The sequence below is a fragment of the Micropterus salmoides genome, unplaced genomic scaffold, assembly GCF_014851395.1.
Source record: "Micropterus salmoides isolate LMB-PRFRI ecotype aquatic unplaced genomic scaffold, ASM1485139v1 Ms_hic_scaffold_16, whole genome shotgun sequence".
Taxonomy (NCBI): Eukaryota; Metazoa; Chordata; class Actinopteri; order Centrarchiformes; family Centrarchidae; genus Micropterus; species Micropterus salmoides.
Genome location: NW_024040707.1, coordinates 6,595,458 through 6,616,281, shown reverse-complemented (window position 1 = coordinate 6,616,281; position 20,824 = coordinate 6,595,458). Strand labels below are relative to the sequence as shown.

The window sequence follows — 20,824 nt, the reverse complement described above, 5'->3', positions numbered from 1 at the left end:
AATGATAATAAATGTTGAAAAAATGGAAAATGTCCATCACAATTTCTCAGAACCCAAGGTGTGATAATTGTTACTATACTTTTTTCATTCTTAATTAATCTGCCAGTTGTTTTCTTGATTGATTAATTATATATATATATATATATATATATATATATATATATATATAAAAAATGTCAGACAGTTGCGAAAAATTCCCGTCAACAATTCCAAACAGTCCAAAACGCAAAGATATTCAGCATTCAGAGATACAAAGCAGCAAATCATCACATTTGAGAAGCTGTGATTTTGCTTCATTCATTAATTTAAATTATTTTCTGTCAATGGAGTAATCAATATTGACCTTGCTTTGTCCGATCAAATGTTAAAAACCTAAACATTTGCTTTTGACAGCACTTTCCCATTTGATTTCCTCTGTGCTTGTTCGGAATCAAGCCCGTTGGAAGAAACTTGCTTTACTGAAATCTTTTTTTAAAAGCTTTATGTCTTAGTGGTGTTCACCCATTAAAGAGTTAAATCGACCTTGCAGCAGACACTGCTGGCTAATTTGTTTAAAGGACACCATGGCTGTTTATTTTCAGTAGATGACATGTTAGTTTTCCTCTGGTGACAAGTTGCACCTTATTTGTTTGCAGATGAATGCACACCAGTGTCCCCACAGCTCACATTCTTCATGTACAGGTATCCATTTGAGTCATTTTAGGAGGAACAAAAGCACCACATGCTCACTTGGCTCAGAGTCGAACACATGATCCTCCCTGTGTTGTTCCATGAATGGAGCTTTAAGCTGCGAACGCTGAGCCTCGCTGCACTTTGTTTACACTTGGCAGTGTCGCATTTAGTGGCTGTGTTTTTTGAGAAGGGTGGATTATCAAAAACAACAAAAATCCCTGTGCTGACTTTGACCCTCCACACTTATCGGTTTGCTTCTGTTTGTCTTTTTTAATATCAATAACAGCACCCTTTCTTGTAGTCTGTGGTATATTTTTTTTTTCATTTTTATAGTCACAGAAACTTTTATTGCAAACGTTCAAACATGATTGTTTATTATTGGGTAAGCATAAAGGATAGAATATTACACTCAATACTAGGGATGGGGATCATTAATTTACCATTAATGAGACTGCTTAACGATCAGTCTTTATCGATACTGTACTATTATTTGGTGATGGTTATTTGATAAGACCAGACCCAACGGGCATGAGGTAGGCCTGCACGGTAAGATGTAAATATTTAATGTGGGATAACATTGTTATAAATTGAGATAACACATGACTTGCAATAAATAGACAAATATTGAAGTGTGCATATTAACTGCCTGGTTGTTTTTTTAATTAATTATAGGATTAGAATTTAATATTTTAAATACAACAAAATGTTGTTTCTAGAGCAGCAACATTATTGTTTACAACAGCAAATAAATTCAACACCTGATATCACAATACTGAATGGCATTTAGAAAAAAGATTCAGTCAGTATCAGTTCTTCCTCCTCCTCTTCTCTGCTGTTATTCACTGCCTGCAGGTAACGTTGTGTGGTAGAAGGAGGAGCGGCTGCTACGGACAGATTACTTTCAATTTAAGTTGTTTGTAACATTTGGCTAATGCCAAGCTAACGTTAGCTGTGCGTGTATAAAACATACAGGATGAGAGACTGAGGACAGAGCAGTTTAAATGAGCCCTTTCTACATGTTTACCCTACACACAGGTGTAGGTATAGATAAAATATTGTCTTTTTACTCGCAAAGGCTTTATTGCACATACTTAAGCCCTGGATATACTTGCTTTTTAACAAAGTATAGGCGTAGACAGGCGTCGGCGACGCAAACGGCTTTGTGCCCAAGGGTTCAAACGCATAGTTAAAAGCAAGTATATCCAGGACTTTACAGTAACGAGTGTTGCTGTCACAGCAAAGCCGGCAACTCGAGTAGTTTGGAGCCAACTTAACTTCACCGTCTCCACCGCGACCACGAGGCCTCTCCCTCTGCTGGCCACTGGGGGTGTGTGTATGTACAGACACGTTTTATGTAGGAGCCGACAGAGAGCAGACAGAGGCTGCAGTCTGATGATACCCCTTATTGATTTTCGGGTTTTGAGACATATTAGAACTGGGTATCCATCCCCATCCCTACTCATTACACATTAAACTTACCCTGTGATAGTATCTTAACTATTTTTGTTCATTATTGATTGAACTGAGAATTATTTCCTCAATGAATTGATTAATCATTTGGTCTATAAAATGTCAGAAAGTAGTGATAAATGCTCCCACAATCAAAGATGATGTTTACCATTCATTTTCTTTTTGATTCTCTCATCCACAATCTTGCTTATATTTTTCCACCAATTGTACTTCCATAAAGTTTAAAAAACAAATGGTAAAAATCTGTGCTGCAGAGGCTGAGATATCCTGACATTTATACCTTGTTTCCGCTGCATTGTGCTGCTCGGCTCGCTTGGAATTGTTCTTTTTTTTGGTTTACCATCGACAAAGGTTGTGGATTATACCTGGTACTTTTCTTTGGGGTCAGCTGATACTAAGAGGTGGAGTTAAAACACTGCAAATATTTTTACTCACTCCCAGACAGTTTTTTAAACGAAAGCCCACAAAACCACGTCGTGTTCAATTATGCACATGTTCCTCTGTTTTGTTGCAGATGAAAGGTGAGAGTTCATGTGTTTTGTGTGTCCTTGAAAAGAATGTCATGGTAGTTTCATGCGGCGTCACTATTACGAACAGGAAAGAATCCCACCTGCTTTGAGGGGGTACTATCTGCAGTGGAAAATAAAACGGAAGAAAGTACCTGGCCCCAAAAGCGAGCGGAGTCGTACCATGCAGTGGAAATTAGGCGTTAGCCTGTAATCAGAAACCCTAGGGTCCTACATATCCCATAATGCATCTGGATAGTGTCTTTCATTAGACCTAAATGAGAAACTGTTACATACACACCTCCACACAAACTCCACGCAACCAGTTTTCACAGGTTGTTTCACAGCAGTAAATTTATCTCCATGTTTGCCCCTTTTACGGTTTCTCATTACACAACAGTCTAACAAATGTACTAGTAATATAAAATAAAAGCACAGCCCACGTTGTCCTTAGTGAATGTGAGAGTGAGATTCATACATCAGTCTCTGGTCCTTGTCATAATGAACAAATATAGTTTTTTTTTGTTTTTGGTTGTTTTTTTATGAATACAGATATCCTCTGAATATTTTATCATTCCAAAGTGGAGGAATAAAAAATAATTGGTTGAAGAATGTAACAAAATACATTTACTTTTTCAAGTACTTTGCTTTTAAAGTTGTAATCCTTAACACCTGAATCCTGTTTTATTTGGCAATACCCAGTCACTGAAGCAACAGCATATGTGGTTTAATACTACAGGTCCCAGAATTCTGCAGGCAGCAAAACAAAACTGCTGCTGTTTTAAAGTGGTCATATTATGCTCATTTTCAGGTTCATAATTTTATTTGGAGGAAGTACCTGAATAATGGTTTAATTATCAAAAACACAGCTTATTAATGCTGCACATCGCTATTGTTGACCGCTCTGTTTTATCTTCAGAGTGAAGCATCTCACTTCAGCGAAGCATCTCACTTCAGCGGGCTGACGTCTTATCACTGTGTGTGCTGCAGCTCAGTGTGACTGCTTCTTCTCGTTCCATTACTCCCTGAAATATTTCAAACTTAAAACTGCTGTCAAAAATACTTGTTTTATAGACACAGTTGTGATGAATGATGGCAGTCATTGCTAAGCTCACTGAAAAACACATTGCATTTGCCGTCATCTTAGGTAATTGTGACGGCATTTCTTACTATTCTCGGAAGTTTTTACAAATCAATTAACGATAAAATAATAATAATCAGCAGATTAATCCATAACAAACATTACAACAAAATGAGCTCCACCTCAACAACTACAACAGTAAAATCCTGCTTTTACATAATAATAATCTGATGATGAGAATATTTTATAGTACAAAAGCCACAGGGGACATCTTTCAATTGCATTGAGGAATTACTTTTACAGGAAATGTTTAATATAGGGCTTTCACTTGTAACAGACTTGTATTTTTACAGTGCTAGTTAGTACTTAAGCAAATGATCTGAATACTACTTCTACCACTTGACAGTGCAGTGTGCAGAGCAGCAACATAAGCTCTCTTTGCATTCCCCTCGTGGCTTCTCTCTGTCGGCCTCTGACAGCACCAGCGGCTGTAAGTCTGCCAGCCGAGCTCTGTGGAAGGAGCTCCCTGGCACTGCAGCCCCACTGGGACACATTGACCCTCTCCTCCACCCTGTCAATGAGCCTCTGTGTGCACCGATACAAGCCAGTCACAGGCTCCGAAACCACCGCCATGATGACAGTATTGCAGTTTACAAAGCAGCCAGCAGCTCTCTCTCTCTCTCTCTTTCTCTTTCTGTTTAGCACCCTTCAACAACAAGGCAATTTAAAGTGCTGAACAGAAGACATAAAAAGGCATGAAGATGAAATATAAAAGAAACAGACAGCATAAAAAACTTAAATTAGAGCTGCATTGTTTAGTCACAAAAATGCCACACATTGTCTGGTTTCTCAGATGAATGCTTTTCTTTTCTTTTCTGAATGTCTTTGGGTTTTGGACTGTTCTTATAAAACAAATATAAGGACGTTAACTGCATATTTTTCCTTTTTTTTTTTTAAAAACAAACATTTCATAAACAATATGATTCATCGATTAATCTAGAAAATAATAGTCCGATTAATTGATAATGATAATCGTAAGTTGCAGCCCTGAATCAAAATACACCCACACCGTCCAGATGGAGCAGATTAGCTCAGGTTTGATAAACACTTAATAAATAGTACCTAAAGATGAGAATTTAATGCATAGACATATTTAAAATTTGAGAGAATGTTTTCAATGGCTTTTAAGGAAAGTTTATGTATATAGCAACTTCAAACAACATTGCTGTTCAAAGTGCTGCACATAGTAAGACACAAAAGCTATTAAGACAAGAGAAAGAAAAACACAAAGTTATATAAAATACATATATAAATAGGATTTAAAAGATAGAAGATAAAAACACAAGATCGAATAGAATTAAAAACTAGAATAATATGTACAGTGTATATAGTGAAAGGAGGCAAAGTAATCCCAGATTTAATTTATTAAAGGGCATTTCACTAAAAGTTTTAAACATTGATTTAAAAGAACTGAGGTTTGGAGCAAAAGATTTCTGGGAGTTTCCTCCAGATGTGTTGTGCATAAAAACTCTGTTCAGTTTGGTCTCTGGTTGCTGCTTCTCCAATGTTAGGATTTGCTGTTTTTATATTTAGCTTAATGTGTTTGGTTTTCTGACTGTTGGTTGGACAAAACTATTACCTAAGCCTCTCACTGTGCTATTTTAAATATCAGTTCTTTGACAGCACACCGATCTGAGAACTGTGTGATTAATAATGACTGAACCCCCCTCATGTTCTTTCATCAGTTGATCGGCTCTTTGATCGTACGTGAATGGGACTTAGATCCTGCAGTTGTTTTAGATGTGAAGGCTTGTTGGATTCTGGATAAATGGGACACAACTTGTTTTAAGAGATGCTTCTTTCTCGTGGCATTGCCTCAGTGAGGCTTGTGACGTTAACTCTGCACATGAAAAGAAACCGCAGCAGCGGTGGCAGAACCGCATATTCATGTTATATTTAGCTTCACTTTTGTTGTCTTTTGGTCCCTGCTGTAATTTCCATGTGAATGTTCGCTAACACAGAGTGAAGTGTTTCTCTGCCGTGCTGCCCAGAGCTTTAATGTGCATTAGTGAAGAGAAAAGCTGGTATTTATAACCACTCTGTATTGTTCCTGTATCCAAGGTCAAACGGATGGCTAAAATCTGCTTCCGTTCTTAGATGGGCTGCATTGATCAGCCCTCCATTATACGTGTAGATTTGGCTGTGTTTAGTCAATCGCAGCTCAATAAGCTGCCTACACTTTGGATGGTGCTGCTTAGGCTTGTCAGTCAGGGAGGGTTCACAATCCACAGGCCAGTGATGTTCGATAATCTTCCTGTAAACGCTTCGCAAACAGCTCCAGTTACACAAGGCCTGGCAGCGCTCTACTGATTTCTTATGAAACTACTGAAGCTATTGACCATAGTGAGTTTCATACTTGCATGCATTCTGTACAGTTTTTATTTTTTGACACCAGTGCCAATAAGAAATCCTGAATTTCTGTTTCAAAGCCAACATGATGCATTTTATTTGACAAATTGGGCTGAAACTAATGATGATGATTTTTAATTACACATTAATCTGTTGCTTATTTTTCTTGATTTATCTTTTGGTTTATAAAACATCAAAACATTATGAAACATTTTCAGATGCCCAAGTTGATGTCTTCAAATGTCTATATTGTAATTTCATGTAAAACAAGATATACAAGCAAACCAATGAAAGCATTTGGCATTTTTGCCTGAAAATTAACCTAAATGATTAATTGATAATCAAAATTTTCTGTTGAATGAATGAATCTGCTATAAGTTGCAGCTCTACTTCACAGTTACGACTATAAAAAATGTTTACATACAAACCCTTTTTTCAATTTTAAGGAAAAAGCTGCCGTTATTCTGTTTTTTTATTATTGTCAACAAATCTCATGAAAAGATCAAAACCACCAACATTGTGTCTTTCAATATTTCAAAGCTTCCCTTCTCTGTATGTGACATCAGGACCCATTATTCTGGCTGAAGACATAATCTTTAAAGTGGCTGTATGTATATTTATAAACTAACAATGGATCACATGACAGCTTGGCATGTGAAAAGGGTCACTTGTGGTGATGAACCCACTGAGAATCACCAGACTCTGCAGCGCAGCTCTACAGCGCTTTTTAGCGTCCGAAGCTCTGATGAAACCAGTGTACACTAACTGCTGTTAGGGACCAGCTGGTGAACATGCTGGAGCATTTAGCAGCTAAAGAGACGGATATTTCCCTCAGGAGTTGGTGGAGACTAAATAACGGCGCTAAAAGGAGAGTGAATATTGGATTCACCAGGTAACCTCAAAGGTGACATCAGATGAACGTAGTGTTGCTCCGTGTCTGCTGATGGATCACGTGTTTGTGGGCAAATTAAATCAGTAAATGCAGGATGAATGTGAGATTGAGTCAAAATGAACTACAGTGTGTGTTCATCTTATAAAGGAACATGTCACCCAGTGCAACACTGTGGCTCGGTGATGTGTTTACAATAGTTTTGGCACAGAGGAATAAAATTTATCAGGGTTTGGATACACAGACAAATCTTTGTTTGTTCTTCATGTTCTGACCATAAATAAAAGTATAACCACACAAATAACCATCTGGTTTCACTCAGGAGCAAAAATCACCCATTAAACTTGAAGGAAATAATCATTTGACATTTATCGTGATAATTATCGATATCGAATGATATGAAATTCTTTCCTTTCATCCAGCCCTAGTTAGAAGTATCAATCAGTTGTTGGTTGTGATCTTTTCATGGGATTTAATGACAATGGAAAAGATATAGGATGTCAATTGGAACTTTAAGCACAGCTAAAAAAAGAAAGGAAAGCATTTTTGTTGGTACATGCTAAAATATTGAAGTATTGGATACCCAGCCCTCTAAATATTTGAATGTTTTCTGTAAACATTTACGCTGTGGTTGGTTTGTGTGTGTTTGTGTCACCTGTCCAAGTCAGGACAACTGTAAACTGTGCTAGTTCCTGATTGGTCTCCAGCCACAGAATCGGGCTCGTCTCATCCGCTCTAATGACTCCTTAAGATGTGACTGTTGGATCTGGGTCCACGTCGACACACTACTTCCCCTCGTGGCCCTTGAGTGCACTGCTACACACACACACACACACGCGCGCACACCCCTACACCTGGAGCCATGCCTACTAGACTGATCCTCAGCCATATGTCCTGCAGTGCAGAGTGCTCACAGACTCAGGCAGCATGTGCGCTCAGCGTGGTGCTGCAGAATGAGCTGTGGATTCGTTGAAGCTGCTGCAGACCCTAAAGCAAGAGGAATATGAACACAGAAGCTTATCTTTCTACACAGTCTGTGTATCTGAAACAATGCAGGATGGATGGATTAATGTGCTCAGTAATCCTCAATATACATTAGGTACAGGGATGTAGAGTCGGCAACAAGCTCCGCAGTGTCTGCAGCGCTGTAGATGTGTTGCGTGTTGAGAGGAAATGTCGTGGCTGTCCGATAAACAGAGTATAAACAGAATGTGATGGCGGTAATGTTAACGTCAGTCTCGGAGATGAGAACAGCGTCTGATGTGAAGCAGACCTCCGCTCAGTTAACTGGTATGTTTGGTGTTTCTTTTGGTTTGTATGGAGAAAATGAATCGTCAACAATTTGACGTAGAATCCAGTTTAACATCTTCCACATCACCTACAAAGCTCTCAATAACCTTGCCCCTTCCTACTGCCTCACTGACCTCCTATACTGTCAAACTCCCACCCGCAACCTCAGATTTTTACCTTGTAAAGTGGCTTTGAGTACCTTTTTTGAAAGCACCAAATAAATATTATGAATTGTGGCTGTTATTATTAAGTAATTTATGGCAGTTTCCTTCTTCTGAGGATTTGCGGTTTTCTGTTATTTATATCATTGTAAACTAAATATCTTTGGGTTTTGGACTGTTGGTTGGACTAAACAAGACCATTTAAGATCTCACCTTGGGCTCTGGGATGTTAACCCTAACATTTTTCACAATGCCCTGACATTTCTTTGACTTACGAATGAATCAGTGTTACCTGTAGGTCGGTTCACGGGCTCAGCATAATGACTTGTGACAACCTACCTGTGAGGTCTCCAACCAACTACTACAATATCTGTTTGTAATTACAGTTTGACCCAGATCCGATCAGATGCATACAGTATGTGACTTTAATCAGAAATGACACATTAAACAGTATACAGAAGCAATTGTAGCTACAGCACAGAGCATCAAGAATATACTATTAATATAAAAGAACATGTGTTGTGACTTAGAAAAAGAGGATATTGTCATAGTATTGGTAACTTTCAAGAGCAGCTGATGTATTATGCCTTGTGTTGTTTCAAGAAGCAAACGTTTAATTGCTGGATTGTGACGGTGATTGTTGCAGTGTCGCCTCCTGTGTTTCAGATGAGAACAATGTCAGATGAGGCAGAACAGAGAATGTGTGATGAGGACTTTGGTTCAGACGAGGAAGGCGAGGAGGGAGATGTGGAGTCGTACCTGGAGGACAACAGCAGTGAGCTTGTGGACCGACTTAGAGAGCTGGAGGTGAGTGAAAAAACAAAACACACTCTACATGACAAATTAAATTGAAATTAATTGCAAAAAGTTAAATGACTGTCACTTTAAATAGACACATAATTTGCCATGATGGTGAAAATCTTTGTCTCCCATCCTCTGTTTCAGTCAAAACTACAGGAATCACTTACATAGATTATAACTTTTATTTATGTATTTTTTTTTTATAATTATTTAAATATGTAATTCTCTGTTGAATTGTCCATTGTATAAAATACCATAGGAACAACAATATAAAAGGAATCTAATTATTCACACTAATTAAAAAATAATATAACTTATTCACACGATCTTAAATTCCTGCACATTAGGGGCATCAATAGTCACTGTAAAAGCTGTAACATTTTTTGGTAAAATTAACTGCCGTTAACACTTTATTTCATTCATTCATGTTTTTATTTTATATAACAGGTTACTTGAATTAGGAACATATTGTCTCATGAAAAACTACCACAGTGTAGAGTCTAATGTGAAGCAGAATTTAACTGTGTGCACAGTTAATTCAGGTAAACTGCTGTTAGCTCAAAAGGCAGGCCATTTCATGTTTTATTGCTCATTATAAGATGTTTTAAAGGAAAGGTTTTACATTTTGGGAAATATGCTCATTCCCTTTCTTGCCAAGAGTTGGATGAGAAGATTGATTGCACTCTTACGTCTACAATCAGCAGCCTCTTAGCTTAGCTTAGCATTAAAACTGAAAGCAGGGGGAAACAACTCACCTGGCTCTGTCCAAAGGTAACAAACTCCACCTGCTCGTACCTCTAAAGCTCACTAATTAACACGCTGTGTCTCATTTGTTAAAGTCGTACAAAAACCATAGTGTAAAAACCATTTTACAGGGGTTTATGTGCCAGAGTCTCTTCAAAAAGTTGAACTATTCTTTCATTTCTGACATGTTCTTCTGGTTGGATAATTATGAAAACATCTGTGTTGTGTTAGTGGCTGATTTTATTTGTTTGCAGTTAGTTATTTGCTTGCATTGTATATGTCAGGACTGTTGCACTATGTTCGTGTCTGACAAATGTTTCACACATGCAACTTTATTTTTTGTTGCATTACATAAATAACTTTATTGTTATTTATCTTTTTCTTCACAGGCAGAGAACTCTGCTCTGATGTTGGCAAACGAGAGTCAGAGAGAGGCTTATGAGAGATGCTTGGATGAGGTGAGTTCATGTTGCAGAATATAAATGCATTTAGCAACTAAGGATAATTATTTAAAGTTATTCTAAAATGTGTGAAATGTAATGTTCTCTGCTGTCGTTAGGTGGCCAACCACGTGGTCCAAGCTCTGCTGAATCAAAAGGTAACATAGAGCTACATTTGACTTTTGTGTGTGGATTATTTTAACGATCTGTAGCATCGTAGACTAAAGTATGTCAGTTATTTTACGACTTTGTGTCGCTGAATAGGATCTGAGAGAGGAGTGCATCAAGTTGAAGATGTTGGTGTTTGACCTGGAGAGACAGAACAGAGCGCTTTGTGAACTTTTTCAGCAGAAACTGCCCAACCACCCCACTGCTCACTACCAGGTAAATCAACTTCACTTACTCTGGTAATGACTCATAACTGACTGTGACTTCATATACTGTCTGAACTTTCTGAACCCCTCTGTATTCAGATCATTTTAATTAATTAAAAATAGTGATACAACAATTTAAAAATATTCCACTACAAGTTACAATCCTGAATTGAAAATATTATTTACAGATTTTACAAGTGTCTTTATAGTTGCATATGTGAAACAAGTTGGATTCATATTTTGGAGAAACGCAACTTGACGTAATGCTGTGGTGGCAAATCACATAAGCCGGCAATCAGACTGCAAATTGCTCCACAATAAGCCTGAAATATTGCTGAAACTGTGATTCTCTCCCAGTTGTGTCCTTGCTTGGTTTGTTTTGTGTAACCTGCTTCAACGTCTGCATCTGGCTTGCAGTCCATGTTTCAAAATAGCGATACAAAGAAGCGTCCTTTGGTTTGTGTTCATATGTTTGAGAGAGAGAGAAGCTATGGTCAAGCGAGCTAGAGAATGAATGAAGAGAGGGAGTGAATCAGAGAAATGTTATTTTATGGTTGTTTCCATTCTAAAGCACGACTGAACTGTCGGCACTCAGGTATTGTGGGTAATGTAGGCTCCAAGTTTTGAGAAAGAAGTGAAATAAAAAGAGACTCTGGTTTGGGACAGATTCATTTCTACAAAATTGCTGTTTAATTATTCGCTTATAGTTATCAAGCAGTAGTGTGTTAATTTGGGATCTTTTCATACATGACAACTTATGGGGAAGAAATCTCAATATTTTATGAATACATTTGTTTTCAGACTCTGCTTTGATTAAAAGTTTACAATGCACTACTGACATAACACAATACTGTTTTAGGTATTGCTAATTATATGTTGAACTACAGTAAGCTATATTTTATATACAGTATTGTACTGTATAGTGTATTTGAATTACATACAGTACAGTAATTGAATCTGTACAGTGATTTGAAGTGTTTGAAACAGCAGTACTTTATTTTGAAACGGTCAATAAAATTCAGTTAATAGCAAAGCTGTCAGTTTCATTACTTTGTATTCATGAAATAAATTTACAAATGTCAATTCAATGGTAATCTGCATGAGAAAGAAATAAATAGAAAAAAATTGGTTTAAAAAATCATCTGCTTATAGTGATTAATTTGACCTGGACAGACATGATCATTTCCACTGTATTTGATTTAATGTTGTAGCCAGTCGAGGTGGAGCTCATTTAAACTACTTTAACTACAAGGTAGTTCAATCTATAACAGTGCATCATATTTATATGCTGATTATGTGTTTGTAATAAAATCATAATCTGCAAAGAAACCAGTAACTACAGCTGTCAGATAAATGCAGTGGAGTAAGTAAGTATAAAGTAGCATAAAATGGAAATACCTCAAAATGTACTGAAGTAAAGGTACTTTCCACCTCTTGTCTGTGTATCAGTGCACAGCTCTGATTCTTGTCCAGATGCTGCTGCTAATTTCTTCTTCACTTAATCCTCATTCTTTTAATGGCTGGTGAGCCAGTAATGGATCTCCGTCTTTTCACTTCAGCTCTACATTGTTCCAGCAGATGCCGGAACAATGTAGCTGCTAGTTGTCCGTGTATACAATAGCCTGTAGTGTATACAGTGTCATCATAATTGCCTCATGAATCTCCTGTTACAGGTTCAGGCGGGACCACTCCCAGACTACAATGCACAGCTGCACAATGACTCGGCCAAACAGGTGGAGCCTGCACAGACTGAAGCACAAGCCAAGGTGATTATTACAAAGCCCGCGCAGCAAAGGTTTAGCAAACATTAAGAGTGAAATAGTGGGATTATATCATAGCCTCGGAATGAGACCACAACCCCCACCTGTGTGTGATGTCATAACATACGCTGACATTTCAACTATTGTGCTTTAAAAAGCTAATCTGCCCTGCACTCATTTCCTGTACGCACACGCTCTAAAGGTCTTGATGAACTGGATTGTTTGGCTCTTGAAGCGTCAGCAGTGAATTGTTTGCTGATAGAGATCTCTTTCTGTCCAAAGGGAAATGGCTACCGCACACAACATGCCTCCCCGGGTCCTCGTGGCCCTGCCGCCTCCATGGAGGCCCTGTCTCCCTTCTTCAAGAAGAAAGCACACATCCTGGAGGTCCTTCGCAAGATGGAGGAGACGGACCCCCTGAAGTTTCACCCGTCTACTGCGAGCTTGTCTTTCTGCGACTACAGCCAGGTGCTCATGTCCACAGAGGCTGTTTTGGCCACTGCGGACCCCCTTCCACTACAGTGCAAACCCCACCAGACACACTGCCACTGCTCCTGCTCTGACACTGATGCACACCAGCATGTCAACGGGGCAGTGAAGTGTGAGGGAGAGAACACCTGTTGTTTACACTGCAAGAGGAGCCCAGACAGTCCTCCAAAGCCATGCAACCACGTCTGTAGTCCTTCAAAAGCCAACTCAGCCACCCAGAGCCACGTAGTTCCTGCAGCTGCTATAAGCGAATGTCACAGTAAGAGCAGAACAGTGGAGTCTGTTCCCTCATCTAAACAATGCACCAAGAATGAAGCCCACCAGCAACCAGCAGGCGCCACCGCCCACTCCTCAATCACAGAAGCAGCCGATCAGAGCCTGGAGGTGATGGAAGTGGAGCAAGAGCAGGACAGCTCTGAGAGTTGTCTAAACGCTAGTGCCTCTGAAGAGCTCACTGGTTTCTGTCCCACATCCCACCTGCCCAGTTCTGTGAAAGAGAGCGCACAGATGTCCCACTGTGACATGGAGACGAGTGATGCCGTTCACAATGGCTTAGCGCTCTCCTCCATGAACAGCGCCATGTCGAATGACCCCTCAGCCGTCCCCGAGAAAGACAGCACAGATCAGGAGGCGTCTTCTGTGAGAGCCGGTGCCTCCGTCAGCCCCAGCCCCTCCTGCCTCAGCGATGTCAAAGCCGCCGCCATCAACTCCCCGTCCAAACTGCTCAAGTTCTTGAAGATTCCCTCGATGGGGGAGAAGTCTCAGGCTTCGACCTCTGCTGTCCGTCTGAGCCCCCAACTCACCCGCAGCTCCAGGATCCCCTGTCGCACCAACAACTACGAGGTGTACCACTCTCCTGTTCCCACACGCAGAGCCACCACCACAGAAAGGTGCAGGCAGCCCCCTCCACCGCCCTCCAGGTCTGAGTCCTACCCCGCCACACACTCAGCCCCAACCTCCCCTCCACAGCCCGAAGACGTCTGCACCCCGCCCGTTAAGGAAATAAGCTACAGCCTCTCAACACCTAAAGCCAGTGCTGGCTCAAGGACGGGCGCTCCTTCCTCCTCATCCAAAGTATCTCAGAGGGTCCCTCATTATGAAAATGTCTGTAATATGTCTATCAACTCTAGAGACGAGGAACCGACCCAGGGCCCCGAGAAAAGAACCACACTTCCATCCCAAACCAAGGCAAACGGTGGTGAGAGGAAGCTCGTTAAATCGCTACCAGAAAGTGTCCTAAACCCCCTTCCTCAACGAAAACAGTCGTCCTCGTCCACGTCAGAGTCCACATCAGATGATGAGGAGGATTCGGACAGCCCAGTATGGGTTAACCATCACAGCCTGCCCAACTCATCCGCCCTCAGCAAAGCTCAGGGCAGAGCCAACTACTCACATGCCAGAGAGAAACAGGAGGCAGATGTAAGGGAGGTTATTGTGCAGAGCTCCGAGGTCGCCCAGCAGCCGCCTCCACCTCCAGCTAGGAGGAGCGACTCCTCTTCCATCCCCAAGAGGCCTGTGGCCGGGGCAGCGAGAGCCCAGGCTGATTCCAGTCACCACGCTTTCAAAGACAGGCTGGCTGCGTTGGGAAAGCTGAGGAGCTCTGAGGATTTACAAGTCGGTCTCAGGTCCGTGGACACGGTGAACGAGGGCACTTACGTGGATGAAAGGAGTAAAACAGCGGAGCGGCCCATGGAGCTCCTTAAAGAGGAGCAGAGACATTCAAAATACTCAGACTCTTTGGATGGTAAACCCAAAAGTAGTAGCGGTGGTTTAAAGTACCCGGGGTCATCTCAGCTGTATGAACAGGCAGTAAAAGTTCAGCCTCCTGGTCCCGTGGTGGTTAAACAAGAACCGTGTGTGACCAAGACAGAAGGCTCTAAGAGCAAAATAGGTCTGCCGTCCCCCAACACAGATGCTCCGCAGGTACTACGCAACAACATTAAGTGTCCTGGCTCCCTAAATCTGGCCTATAACCTTAAACCAGGTGTTGGTCCTCACAGTAGCAACAGCCCCAACAAAATCCCCCCAAAGTCGCCGTCCAAACCTTGCCAGGGCCCGTCCGTCCACAGAGGGGGGAAGCCCTCAGAGGCCCCGCGTTACTCGTCCAAATCAGAGGAGAGAACCAAGATCAGCGGGAAAGGGAAAAAGAATCCGATGTACGGAGACAGCCTGCCGCCGCCTCCTCCAAGACCTCCAGTGTCTGAAGGGGAGAAGCCGTTGCAGCCGGTACCAAGCCCGCAATCTGCCATCGAGCAGAAGGTGATGAAGGGCATCGAGGAGAACATGCTGAAGCTCCAGGAGCAGGACAGAGGAGGGCAGGCCAGCGAGGTCAAGCAGAAAGCCTCCAACGGCATTGCGAGCTGGTTCGGCCTGAAGAAGAGCAAGCTGCCTGCGCTGAGCCGCAAAACCGAAGCGACCAAAGCAAAGGACGAGAAGAAAGAGTGGAAGATCAACATCCCCTCAGTGGGCCGGGACTCTGTGAAAATGGCCACCAGGTGTAAAGAAGGAGTGGAAGGTTTGAACATCTCGACTCTGATGGAGAAGGCCGAGGGTCTGAGGAGGGCCCTGGAGGAGGAGAGGGCGTATGTGGAGAGGTCAGGCAGGGGTCACTCCTGTGAGGTGGTGATGGACCAAGCTCAGGGACAGCTGGCTGTCATGTACAGGGGAGGGCGCTCTGACAACTTCATGCAACAGCTGCTGAACAGGTGAGGACTCAACAAGGACGAGTGGATGCTAAGGCTGCTATAATAACAAATCGTTAAAGGGGAGAGTTGGACTTTTTGAGAAAAGGGCTTGGTCTTAAACGAGATGATCGATACCACTCTAATGTGTGTAATGTACTCAAAGCGAAAACAATTAGTCGATTCATAGTCAGTTTATAGTAAAAGTCAATAGAAAACTATTTTGATAATCCTTCCTAAGTAACTTTTTAAGCAAAAATGCCTAAAATTCACCGGTTTTCAGCTTCTAAGAGTTGTATTTTTTTGTCTTTTGTTATTCTGAACTGAATAGTTTTACTTGTGTAGTGATTCTGTGTCAGCACTCACATCGAGTCATCCCACATGTAATCATTAGGATCTGCTTTATATAATTTTGTTTACCAACTCAAGTACAGTTAGTCAAGAGAAAACATGCTATTCATGTGAGTAGTACCAGCACATTTAGGTGTCCGAGGAGATGGAAAGGCAGACAAATTAACAAAGGAAAAGATGAAAAAATGGTATTGTTGAAATCAGTATTATATTTTCAGAGTCAGAGAGGGGAAAGTATAGTGTGGAGGAAAATAAGTCAACGTTATTAGGATTAAGCAGCACTCTAAACAGAGCAAGTTATAAGCAGGCTGAGAATTGGGCACATTAAGATACACTTTTCATTGTGGCAAGTCGGCAGGTCGTTGCAATCAGTGTCAGTGAATCAGTGAAAAAGAGACGGTGAAACATTATTCTAGTAACATGCAGAAAACATACAGAAGAAAGACCGGTGATACAGTTATGGAAAACGGGGCGAGTAGAGGCCAGTGTGAAAATATAAAGGTATATTTGTGTTTTTAAGAGCAACTAGACTGATTAGAAGACTTTAAAATAAATTGACATTGAGGAAGATTAAATCCAGAAGGAGGCAGTAATGTGTCAAGGGTCAACCACTGTAAAACCCTGAAGAAGATGAAGTAACAGTTAGCCTTGTTCTGCTTTCCTGACTGTTTTGTACAGATTAAACAAACAAGATTAAACCTATTAATTAATGAGCTTTAGAGGTGCTTGTAAACAAATTTAGTTACTATGTACAGAGCCAGACTAGCTGTTTCCAGTCATTATGCTAACCTAACCTAAACTAACGGGCTGCTACTTGTTGCTTTATATTTACTGTACAGAATGGTATCAGTCTTCTCATCTAACTCTCTGCTTCAAAGTGTATTTCCCAAAATGGGGAAAATAGGCATTGAAGGACACTGTTAAGGCTTCCTTCTTGTGAGGTAAAGCTTGGACATCTTAACTGAAGATTGAAACGTGTGTTTGATTAAATGTAGAGTGGACGGGAAGGACATGATCAGCGTGCCCCAGCGTCGGCTCTCGTTCGACTGTAAGACCTCCAAGCCGGTGTTTTGTCAGCAGAGCGACGTCATCGGTCACATCACCAGCCGTGACGATATGGAGAAGGTACAGCACGTGGCTGTTTGTTTCTCTGTGGTTAGACAGACAAGATTTTGGACATTTACAGTAGGGATAAAAGAAACTGACAAGGGAGGAAGACATGAAAACATGACTCACTTACATTTAATGCATCAATCTCTCGAATTTTCAGAAAAATTTATTCTTCATCGTATCGACTTTCAAGCCTAAACTTGGCTTCTTATTTGTCAGACTAGTTTCCTGCATACCGATGTGAAGCGCTGACTCTCGGTACATTCACTCCTCCATCTGCTGCTTTGTTGTTCTTTCATGCAGGGATCAGACAGAATCGGCAAGATCACATCAGATGAAAACCTGGCAGACTCGGTTCACTCTCAACACTTCGCAGGTAAGAGGAGTCTGCCAGGGAAGAAATATCACACATTTTTTTAAGGCCTATAAGCGTTGCGTGTGTGGGAACTAGACTGGAAATAGATAAATGAATGTATGTATAAAGAATTCCACAGAGAGATTTATTGAGAAATCTACAAAAATCTGTGTTTTAGGGCGTAAATACATTACACAAAATGAGGTTGAGCACTGTGGGATCACAGGAACACATTTTAAAACTCTGCTAATACTGCAGTAGTCAAGTTGGTTTGTTTGGATTCAGTGAGTAAACTGGGCATTAAACAAGATTAACCAATCAATCCCAAATCTGCAGTACTGGTAAGTACATTTGGTACTGTACCTAAGTTTAATTTTAAGGTATTTGTACTTTGAGTAATCCCATTTTATTCTACTTTATACATCTACTCTGCTACATTTTAAAGGAAATATTTGCAGTGACATATTTTACATACAGAACATATGATCAACTTACGACGTGTGTGTGTGTGTATGTGTGTGTGTGTGTGTGTGTGTGTGTATTAACAATCCCGCAGAAGAAGGTAATGCTACAATTGCAACAATCCAATAATTTAATATAAAACAGTTTAACACTCTGAAAGGAGTACTTTTACTTATAAAGTAAATTTTCCCCAAGGGTTTCACTTAAACATATAATTTGCATATTGAGGGGAAATTAATTGGCTCTTTTATTAATTAAAGCTTTTTTTTTTTTTCTTCTTTTTTTTTAAGCATGTCGAAGGTAAATTAATGAGGCCACGCCCCCAAGGAAAATAGATTTAGAGGCGGAATTCATTCCTTTACTTCTTAATTTCTTTGTGCGTTTTTGTAAATGTATTTGTTTGTTTCCTAAATTAAGTCAGTCACCCTCTTCTTTCATTCCTCTGCAGGTTCTGGTGCTTCCACGTACACCCTGGACAGTGGCATCGGTACGTTCCCCCTGCCCGACTGCAGCAGCGGTGCAGCAGGACGGGGCCTGTCCAAGATGAGGGCCGGGGCCGAGCACCACTGCTCTGGCTCCCCGGGAAGGGCCGGTCGACGGGCCCGCACCCTGGACAGAGAGCTGACGTCACAGGAGGAGTGCTACGTGCCTCACAAACAGCTGATTCCCACCATTCAGTACGGCTCCATGCTGGAGGGGAGAAGCTCGGCCGGCGTCATCCGTGAAGGTGCCCAACAAACTGCCGCACTTACACTTAGTTATTTTATAAAGCCTTCAAAGTAGTACTTTTGTACACTTGGTATAGAGTACTTTGATGTAGTCTGCAAACTTGTACTGCACTCAAATATACAAAAAAGCAGTGAGTCTATAACAAAATGTTTGATTTATAGACACAAGGATACTCTTAGTGTTTACACCGTAGCTCAAACTGAAGCATGGCACTGACCAGGAAACAATACTTGCGTTCGGGCAACAACGCCTATCAAGACATCTCAGAGATTCAGCACGTCGCCAAATTGGACACATGGGGTTCTTTACAAAAATAGTGAAAATGATCTATTGATTGTCACATTAAACCACCACCACCAAGTAATGTGTAATAGAAAAAAGAAAAAGAAAGTCACACAGAAATATGCTAATAATGGCAGTTGCTTTCGTGCCAGCAGAAATTGTTTGGTTCATGTGCTTCTGTTCTTCAGTAAGATCTTAAAAATCTAGTCTCTGGTTTTATAATGAATCATTTATATACTTTTTATGATTCATCATTAAATTTAATATTTCATTTTGGCGTGTTAGCATGTTTAACATAACATGTATAGTTCAGGGTGATGGGAGGGTTTTTTAATGTTGAAAGTATTGAAGACATTTTTATTTTGATCTGATGATGGTGCTAGAAGTCAGGGCATGAGCATGAATATCTGCATCAAATCAAACCACTAGTTGCCCAGTGATGTAAAACACTCTCCTGTCAGCCTCTGTTGTCTTAAAATGAATGCATTTTAGCAAAACTCAGCGGTGGCTACGTAGGTTTGTGCTTGGTAATCCCTTCCCCACTAGTCTAGATGGACAAGAAAATAAGGTCACAAAAAGGAGCATGTATGATTCCTAAGCTATCAACTAAATCCAGTCAACACCAGTTCCCAAAACAAGCATATCTCAAGACACTCCAAGGTCTTGTAATCTTTGTCTGAACCGCTGCTATGCCCAGTTTTAGTTATTCAACAGGCAACACAGTCATTTTCTACCACATCTAGACACACTAAAAACCAAAAGTGTTAACCTCATGGTGGTGCTAGAGGAAAAGTCAGAGTCAACGACTGTCTTTGGGATTCATTCTCAGGGGAACACAAATGTCTTTACAAAAAAATATGGCAATCCATCCAATAGATGGACCAACAACTACAGTTTAGATTTTCAATAAACACTAAACCTTCCTCACTTTGAACGGTGAATTTAGATTTAAGTGTTTGTGCTTCTATTTAGTAAATTACCCAAATGAGAAAATCCCTCTGATGCCGGGAAATGAGATGAAAATGTGTTTTTAATCACTCACATCTGCAGACAAAGAGGCTCATGGAGCGAACATGTTCTCCCCTCGCTCGAAGACTTGGACCTTCCCCAGCCTGAAGACTCCAGCAGGACCTGCAGAGGTTTACCTGGCAGTGGAGGAGGAAGAGGAGGAGGCGGTATCCTTTGGATCGCCATTCAGAGGGGTTGGGATTGTAGTTAAATCCAAGCTTGATGTATTTCAAATGAAGCTAAATTGACCCGATCCATCTTGTGGCTTTCCATGCTCAAATCTGCAGGGGAGGGGTGTTCTGCTGCTCAAGATGTCGTGATAAACTTGATTTAAATGTTTAATAACTTGGAAAAGAAAGCTTTCTGTCATGTTTTTTATTTATACAGCCCAATATTACAAATTTGCCTGAAGGGGCTTTATATTCTGTACAGCATGTGACACACTGTCTTTAAACCAAAAGAACCTTTAAAAAGGGGGAAAACTGGAGGACACCTCCACAGACAAGTAGACTGAAATCTACAACATGGAAACAAAATGATAGCCATCATATTGTGCTTGTTTTATTTGATTATCTATTCTTATTGAAAAACGTCTGAGAGGAGCATGCAGAAAGAAAATATCTCGGTCACTTACAGTCTACAGACTGAAAAGTATTTTCAAAGTAGAGAAACGTTTTTTAAATCTGCCCTCACATCTTACATAATGTAAAAACACATAACCATTCTCTCTTTAGAAATTATTAATCAACTGAATATTAAA

The 20,824-nt window shown here is 40.7% G+C and overlaps 1 protein-coding gene across 4 annotated transcripts in view; it reads left to right on the top strand.

The window, feature by feature from the left end:
• Window positions 1-20,824, top strand: part of nckap5l (NCK-associated protein 5-like) — a 31,435-nt gene that overhangs the window by 9,205 nt on the left and 1,406 nt on the right. For 3 of the 4 annotated variants that reach the window (XM_038721844.1, XM_038721842.1, XM_038721843.1), the window contains exons 3-12: window positions 9,145-9,285; window positions 10,413-10,481; window positions 10,583-10,621; window positions 10,728-10,847; window positions 12,511-12,603; window positions 12,880-15,791; window positions 17,114-17,243; window positions 17,532-17,604; window positions 18,494-18,772; window positions 20,107-20,258. In XM_038721844.1, coding sequence (XP_038577772.1) covers window positions 9,145-9,285; window positions 10,413-10,481; window positions 10,583-10,621; window positions 10,728-10,847; window positions 12,511-12,603; window positions 12,880-15,791; window positions 17,114-17,243; window positions 17,532-17,604; window positions 18,494-18,772; window positions 20,107-20,258 — 4,008 coding nt within the window. Of the gene's footprint in view, window positions 1-9,124; window positions 9,286-10,412; window positions 10,482-10,582; window positions 10,622-10,727; window positions 10,848-12,510; window positions 12,604-12,879; window positions 15,792-17,113; window positions 17,244-17,531; window positions 17,605-18,493; window positions 18,773-20,106; window positions 20,259-20,824 lie in introns of all 4 variants that reach the window. The other variant, XM_038721845.1, reaches the window with a different exon arrangement.